General features: G+C 38.7%; 1 protein-coding gene across 3 annotated transcripts in view; it reads left to right on the forward strand.

Moving 5' to 3' along the window:
* PHC3 (polyhomeotic homolog 3 (Drosophila)) overlaps positions 1-8,939 on the forward strand; it is a 100,611-nt gene that overhangs the window by 7,889 nt on the left and 83,783 nt on the right. For all 3 annotated transcript variants that reach the window (XM_011949003.1, XM_011949001.1, XM_011949002.1), the window contains exons 3-4: positions 1,899-2,054; positions 3,168-3,245. In XM_011949003.1, coding sequence (XP_011804393.1) covers positions 1,899-2,054; positions 3,168-3,245 — 234 coding nt within the window. The remainder of the gene's footprint in view (positions 1-1,898; positions 2,055-3,167; positions 3,246-8,939) is intronic.

Genomic DNA, 8,939 nt, shown 5'->3' on the forward strand with positions numbered 1-8,939 from the left:
TCATCTAGGCTGGAGTGCAGTGGCATGATCTCTGGTCACTGCACCCTCCACCTCCTGGGTTCAAGCAGTTCTCCCACCTGAGCCTCCCCGGTATCTGGGATTACAGGCACATGCCACCATGCCTGGCCAATTTTTGTATTTTTAGTAGAGACAGGGTTTCACTATGTTGGCCAGGCGAGTCTTGAACTCTTGACCTCAGGTGATCAGCCTGCCTTGGCCTCCCCAAGTGGTAAGATTACAGGCATGAACCAACATGCCCAGCTGCTTTATAATCTTATATGATTATTTATAATACCTATTCATTGTAAGATTTTCAGACATTTATAGAAAAGTATGAACTAGAAGCTAAAAATCACCTCTAGCTACTCATCAGTGGTCTTTGAAAGTTTTCCTGTGGATTCTTTCAAATATATATATATTTTTGAGACAGAGTCTCACTTTTTCGCCCAGGCTGGAGTGCAGTGGCGCTATCTTGGCTCACTGCAAGCTCTGTCTCCCGGATTCATGCCATTCTCCTGCCTCAGCCTCCCGAGTAGCTGGGACTACAGGCGCCCACCACCACATCCTGCTAATTTTTTGTAATTTTAGTAGAGACAGGGTTTCACCGTGTTAGCCAGGATGGTCTTGATCTCCTGACCTCGTGATCCACCCACCTCGGCCACCCAGAGTGCTGGATTATAGGTGTGAGCCACTGTGCCTGGACTGATTCTTTCAAATATTTTATCTTTTTTTTTTTTTCGTGGAGAACGGGGTCTCGCTGTATTACCCAGGCAGGTCTCGAACTCCTGGGCTCAAGCTATCCTCCCGCCTCTGCCTCCCTGAGAGCTGGGATTACAGGCATGAGCCACCGCGCCCGGCTCTTTCAAATATTTTAATATGAAAATGGTATCTTACTCTATATACTATTTTGTAACCCACTGATTTTTTTTTTGTTAGTAAATATAGTTCAGTATCAGCAATGTGCACTACAGTGGTCAGTGGTTACCACAAGTTACATTTACATTAAAATTAAAATTAATTAAAATTCAATTTAAAATTAATTCAATTCTTTAGTTGCACTGGCCACATTTTAAGTGCTCAGTAGGCACATGTGACTAGTGGCTACTGTATAGGACAGCACTGATCTACATTACTATTTGTAATGACTGCATGGTAAAGGTATTTCTCTCCACACTCAAGCCCTGAATTCTACCAAGTTTTATCCAAAAAGGTTATACCAACTTAAATTATTACTAGCAGTATGGGAGTATTGGTTTCCCCAGGTAGTAGTAATAGTCTTTTAAATCTTTATCCATCTGAAAGTTGGAAAATAGTATCTTGTTTTAATTTGTAAGTTTTTGACTACTGGTGAGATTGAAAATCTTTTGAAATGCTTACTTGGCCTGTCTTTTGTGAATTGTCTACTGGGTTTTTTTTTTTTGAAATGGAGTCTCGCTGTGTCGCCCAGGCTGGAGTGCAGTGGCATGATCTCCACTCACTGCAGCCTTTTTGCCTCCCGGGTTCAAGCAATTCTCCTGCCTCAGCCTCCCGAGTAGCTGAGACTGCAGGCATGTGTCACCACGACTGGCTAATTTTTTGCGTTTTTAGTAGAGAGGGGTTTCACCATGTTAGCCAGGATGGTCTCGAACTCCTGACCTTGTGATCCGCCCACCTCGGCCTCCCAAAGTGCTGGAATTACAGGCTTGCGCCACCGCTTCCAGCCCACTGGGTAGTTTTGATGTGTACAAGTTAGTGGTTTCTAGTGATATGTAACTAGGAAAGAGATGTGTTAATAAACTTGATGATATTATGTATTAAAACAGTGAAATTTTAAACTGCCACTTTTTTATATTTTCATTTTCTGATTGAGATAAAGGTTGAGATTATGCTTTGACATTGGTTCAATTGACTTATCACAGGTAATTCAACAGGCATTGCATCGGCCTCCCAGCTCAGCTGCTCAGTACCTTCAGCAAATGTATGCAGCCCAACAGCAGCACTTAATGCTGCATACTGCAGCTCTTCAGCAGCAGCATTTAAGCAGCTCCCAGCTTCAGAGTCTTGCTGCCGTTCAGGTAAGACTAAAACAAATTAAGAGTTTATGAGACCAAAGTTTCTGTTTTCTGTAAGTAGTTGCTGAAAATAAATACATTGGGTATTATTTCAGAGTTCTCAGATGTCCTGTGGTTATTTTTCCTGAAGGAAACTTATTAATAGGTTGCCAAATAGAAGTTAATTGAGAAAAAAGGGCTATGTTTTTTATGTTACTCTGTTTCTAGCTTTTGTCTCAGTACTTTTTATCCAGACTGGAGAACTGCTACTAGTGGCTTTGTTATATGTATATAGTTCTGGGTACAACAGTGAGTACTTAGGCTTACATAAATTGTATTTTTACTAAAAATAAGATTTAAAAAATTATGTAAGTAATTATACTCATTAAAAAATCAAACAATATTAAATTGTTTATAAGAGATAAAGTAAAGCTGTTCCTTTTCCCTGCCTACCACTGTTTCCCATTCTTCAAAGTTGGCCACTGTAACAATTTAATACATACTTCTCCAGAAATTATCTATACAAAGATATGTATATCCATCTTTCTAAAATCCAATCATATTATTCCCACTGATAACAGGATTTCATTATTAAATGCTTGTTTTTTAAAAATATTTTTGTTGTTGTTATACTATTTAAATAAAGCTGTTAAGATTTAATCTTAAATCCCCTCACCAGAGGAGGATCTCAGTTGACTGAACCTGAAAAAGGTTTATTTCTGTTACCAACAGATTCTCAGCTGTTGCTTCTTCTTAGTAGTGTAATTTTAAATAACACGTTCGTGATACAAGTTAGGAAACTGAAACCCACTGGCACTTGCTGTAGCTCTAATTTCTTTTTCATAACTCCGGAGTAGTGATTCCATTTTAAAGATGACAGAGACCCGTAAAGTGAAACTGACAATAAAGTAGTTAATAAAAATAAGACTAGTCTTTGGATCCCCTGTTTTCACCATTCAGCTTTTTCTTATTTAAAAAATCTGTTTAACCAAAGCTTAAGCCATGTTGACTGTAAAATTAATTGTTTCATGCATAGACCTTTTGACATTTATTGTTGTGGTTTTGTGTTATCATGGTACCAGAAAGTTCTTAACTTTAGGTTTTTACCGATGTATTATAAAAGTCTTACTATTTTAGGCAAGTTTGTCCAGTGGAAGACCATCTACATCTCCCACAGGAAGTGTCACACAACAGTCAAGTATGTCCCAAACGTCTGTAAGTTCCCTAAATTTTTTTTTCCTGGATTTAAAATTTTAAAGAATTGTTTTCCAAAAGTAAACTTGTTGTTTATGAAGCTGTTATTATAATTTGTTGCATGCTGTTTAAAGTAACAATTGCCCAGAAATAGGAATGATAAAATTCAAGAATTCACAACTAATGTTAAACTTACGAAAATCTGAGTCTTAAAAATACTTTTGTATTATTTCTTGTATATCCTTTTGCATTGATCATGTTCAGATCTTCAGTGGTTTCAGTTTTCAGTGTGTATTGAAAGCCTGAAATATACAATGCAGGGATATTGGCCATGAATTTACTGTGATATACAATAGAATGTCATGTCCTTGGTAGACATCTAAGCATTTCTAACTTTGTGCCATTCACATTTTAGAAATTATACTTTCAGCTTAAATGAGTTATTTGGGTTCAATTTGCAAGTATCCATTTGAGATAGGGTAATTTATTTTGAGAAAAGAGTAAAAGAAAGCTGATTTGCTATATTGCACAAATATATTGGGAAATTGTGCAGTTTCCCAGGTAAAATAAATTTATGGGCATGATAATACTTGTTTAGCTTTAATTTTGGTATAATTTTAAACTGCAAGAATAATAAAAAAATTTCTGTATATACTCTACTCAGATTAATCAATTATTAGCATATTGCCCCATTACTTTATCATTCATTCTTTCCCACTACGTGTGTACATATTATTTTTTTCTGAGTCATTTGTAAGTTGAGACATGTTCCTTTATTCCTAAATACTTTGATGTGTATTTCCTAAGAACAAGGCTATGGTTCTGTGAAGCCACGGAAAAATTATTAAATTCAGAAAATATAACATGGATACAATGCAGTTCATATTCACATTTCATTATTTGTCCCAGGTTTCCCAGCCTCATCACTGTGGACATTATGAGCCAGATAATTCTTTGTTGTCAGGGGCTATTGTGTACATTATAGGATGTTTAGTTTAGCAGCACCACTAGCTACTAGATACCAGCAGCTTGTGGTCTTTCTCCTTCCTCTAGTGTGATAACTAAAGGTGTCTCCTGGTGGGGAGCAAATTGCCTTTACTTGAAAACCTAGGCCGGGCGCGGTGGCTCAAGCCTGTAATCCCAGCACTTTGGGAGGCCGAGACGGGCGGATCACGAAGTCAGGAGATCGAGACCATCCTGGCTAACATGGTGAAACCCCGTCTCTACTAAAAACTACAAAAAACTAGCCGGGCGAGGTGGCGGCGCCTGTAGTCCCAGCTACCCGGGAGGCTGAGGCAGGAGAATGGCGTGAACCCGGGAGGCGGAGCTTGCAGTGAGCTGAGATCTGGCCACAGCACTCCAGCCCGGGTGACAGAGCGAGACTCCGTCTCAAAAAAAAAAAAAAAGAAAACCTAGTAATGTCCTTTCTAGATACTTTTTCCTGGTCCAGAATGGTAATACTTTGATACTTCATAAAATTGGCTCCCGTACAATATAGTTTGTAGTTTGTTAAGGAATTGAAGGTGAAATTGTGCTGTATTTCTTCAGCTAAGGGTATGGTCTTTGCTAAATACATGCTGTGGTCAGCATATAGTTTTTTTTTTTGCATGGGAATGTCCTGGAGTAGGAACAAGATTAGATTAAAAAGTTACCTATGACTTGAAGATGTTAAAGAAAATGAAAAAGTTAAGTAATGTAACCTAGCTCTAAGCATTAATACTGTAGTTTTGGTCATTGACATCAGATGTCTTTAATTAATACAATGGTAGTGGGAAAGGAGTGGTAAACATTTTGTGGGCTACTGAAGGAAATTATATAGACAAATTCTTTATTCTGCAAAGTACTGGAATAACGATAGAATATATTTGTGTAGGTATGTTATTTTGAATTTTTTCCCTTCATATTATTAGAAGGTATCTTTTTAAACTTTTCTTTCATTATGGCTTTATGTATGTGACATTCACAGAAGTTAGAATTCTAGTGATTGTGCTTATATGTATGACATTGTTAATGATACTTGTCATAAACCAGCAGTATTATACCATGAAGTATGCCAAAAGCTATAAATGGCTGGTGGGAGATGATAAGTAGGAAGAACAGATTCCCAGTAAAATAAAGGAATAAAACATTACATTTGCTTTATTTAGTATTCTTTGTGAGCTTCTGCTCACGTAATTTGACTAGCAGTAAAAATTATAATGCCCAAGGTAACTTAGTAAGTTTAGGTCAATATCCAAAAAGGGGGTGGAGCGTGGTAATAGAAATCTCTTTAAGTGGTGATGATAATGAGCCATCAGGTAGCAGACTAGTAGTTTTCAGAGTTTTGGTTATTTTGAGTTAGGTTTCCAGATAACAGTGAAGCCATGGGAAAGGGTCCATTCTCCAGAAGAAAAAAGGGCTGTCAAGTAACCAACTGGGTAGTTGGGGCTTAGAGTAGAAGTGGGATCCCAGTGGGGAAATGGAATATTATTTAAGAATTGATCAAGTCAAAAGTCCAATCATACCACCTGGAGGAACTGTGTACCTACCGACTGATTGTTCCTAATGTGAAAACCTGAAATGCTCTAAAATCTGAAATTTTTGCACACCAACATGAATCTCAAAGGGGGAGTGTTCATTGGAACATTTTGGATTTTGGATTTTTAGTTTTGGCATGCTAAACCACTTTGTATCTTTCCAAAATCTGAAAAACAAAGAAAATCCAAAACACTTCTGGTCCCAAAGATTTCATATAACAGATACTCCATCTATATGTGGTTTGGAGAGTAAACTGTTGTTAATTGAATGTATAGGTAACTAGTGGGTACCTGCATTCTTTTCTTTAGTTAGAATCATGACTAATTCTAAACAATTGTCAGTAGTGGAGGGGTGATTTTATGATTGTTTGGCTTTAAAACTAATTTGGACTGAGCCTTTAGGTTTATGTCTTTAGTATTTCAACTTCAATGGGGCAAAGATTTAGTTAAATTTTAAAATGGAAGTTAAACCAACTTAAAATTCTACTGCTGCCAAAAAAACAGCATAAGCAAAGTGAAAACAAAATGGGAGAAAATGTGTTTGCATAAATGGGTAACATTTCTTCTCTTTTTCACTTTAATTTTTTTTCAAAAAGGAAGACAGGGAGAATTTTAGTCTTTTTTTCTTTTCTTTTCTTTTTTTTGAGACAGAGTCTTCCTCTGAGGCTGGAGTGCAGTGGCACGATCATAACTCACTACCACCTCCATCTCCCAGGCTCAAGTGATCCTTCTACCTCAGACTGCTGAATAGCTGGGACTACAGGCGCACACCACTACGCCTGGCTAATTTTTAAAATTTTTACTAGAGATGAGGTCTTGCTGTGTTCCCGTCAGACTGGTCTCGAACTCCAGGGCTCAAGTGATCCTCCAACCACAGGTCACAAAGTGCTGGGATTATGTGGTATAGGCATGAGCCACTACATCTGGCTGATAATATTTCTAAAATACCAAAGACTGTTATATTAGTAAGATAAACAGTGAGAATTCACAGAAGATCTTCGTTGATAATTTTTAAAAGAAAGACTATTTATTTTATTTTATTTTATTTTTTTGAGATGAAGCGTTGCTCTGTCGCCTGGGCTGGAGTGCAGTGGTGCAGTCTTGGCTCATTGCAACCTCCTCCTCTTGGGTTCAAGCGATTCTTCTGCCTCAGCCTCCCAAGCAGCTGGGGCTACAGGCATACACCACCATGCCTGGCTAATTTTTGTATTTTAAGCAGAGATGGGGTTTTGCCATGTTGGCCAGGCTGTTCTCGAACTCCTGACCTGAAGTGATCTGCCCGCCTAGGCCTTCTAAAGTGCTGGGATTACAGACATGAGCTACTGCGCATGGCTATGTTTTGACTTCTAAACACATGAAAATATATTTAACATATCAATAATAAATGTATGTAAAAAAGCTGGGCATGTTGGCTCATGCCTGTAATCCCAGCACTTTGGGAGCCCAAGGCAGGCAGATGATACCCCATCTCTACAAGCAAAATACAACAACAAAAAATTAGCTGGATGTTGTGGTAAGCGCCTGTAGTTCCAGCTGCTTCGGAGGCTGAGGTGGGAGGCTTACTTGAGCCCAGGAGGTCAAGGCTGCCGTGAGCTGAGATCGCACCACTGCACTTCAGCCTGGGTGATAGAGCAAACCCTGTCTAAAAAAATAGAAATATATGTACAAATAACAATGAAGTACTGTTTTCATCTGTCAAACTATAAAACAAGGAAAAACGTTTACACAATATCTATTGTTGGCAAGAATGTGAAAAAGTAGGTATATGTATGTACAGACACTATTAGTGAGACTATATAGATTGGTGCAACTCTTTTGGAGGGTTATTTGGCAGTGTGTGTTAAACTTTAAAACTTGCTGAGAATGGTGGCTAATGCTTGTAATCCTGGTGGTTTGGGAGGCTGAGGTGGGGGGATCACTTGAGTCTAGCAGCTTGAGACCAGCCTGGGCAACATAGACCCCATCTAATAAAAAGAAATTAGCCAGGTGTGGTGGTGTGTGCCTGTAGTCCCAGCTGCTCAAGAGACTGAGGCAGGAGGATTGCTTGAACCTAGGAGTTTGAGGCTACAGTGAGCTATAATTGTGCCACTGCACTCTAGCCTGGGCAACAGTATGAGACCCTGTTTCAAAAAAAGCCAAAAGAATCTGTGCGTACCCTTTCATAATAGCACTCTCACTTTTAGTGACATAATTAAAAATGACCTAGATAATTATGCCCATATGTATGATATATAATAGTAAAAAATTATACATAATATAAATGCCCATTAATTGAGGATTAGTTAAGTAAATGATAGTTAATTCCTACGGTAGAATACTATAGCTACTAAAAAATACTGTATGTTTGTGTACAGAGAGACTTGGATTTTCATTATGTATTGAGTGTAAAAAGCAAGAATGCATTGTGTGAGCTTGTTTAACTTATTTATTTTGGTTATTCTATTTGCAGTCTAAAATTATTAATTGGGGCCAGGTGCAGTGGCTCATGCCTGTAATCCCAGCTTTTTGGGAGGCTGAGGCAGGCAGATCACTTGAGGTCAGGAGTTCGAGACCAGCCTGGCCAATGTGTGAAACCCTATCTCTATTAAAAATACAGAAATAGGCCGGCCGTGGTGGCATGTGCCTGTAATTCCAGCTACTTGGGAGGCTGAGGCAGGAGAATTGCTTGAACCCAGGAGGCAGAGGTTGCAATGAGCCGAAATCACACCACTGCATTCCATCCTGGGTGGTAGAGCAAGATTCCATCTCAAAAAATAAAAATATAAAATTATTATTTGGTTCTTCTTTATGTCCTCTGTTTCTTTAGGGAGACCTTTTTTTTTTTTTTAATTTGTTTTAGATATGCTCATTGTTGCTTATTTGAACCATTATATTTTTAAGAGATGGGGTCTCACTATGTTGTCCAGGCTGGCCTCTAACACCTGGGCTCAGGTGATCTTCCTGTCTTGGCTTCCTAAGTAGCTGGAACTACAGGTGCATGCTACTGGGCCTGACTTCTTTGAAGCATTTTTATGATGGCTGCTTTGTCATATAATTCTTTTTTTTTGTTTTTTGAGACAAGGTCTCACTCTGTCACCTAGACTGGAGTACAGTGGCATGATCTCGGCTCACTGTAACCTCCACCTCCTGGGTTCAAGCAGTTCTCATGCCTCACCCTCCCAAGTAGCTGGAATTACAGGCTTGCGCCACCGCTTCCAGC

This window comes from Colobus angolensis, unplaced genomic scaffold (assembly GCF_000951035.1).
Source record: "Colobus angolensis palliatus isolate OR3802 unplaced genomic scaffold, Cang.pa_1.0 Scaffold289, whole genome shotgun sequence".
NCBI lineage: Eukaryota > Metazoa > Chordata > Mammalia > Primates > Cercopithecidae > Colobus > Colobus angolensis.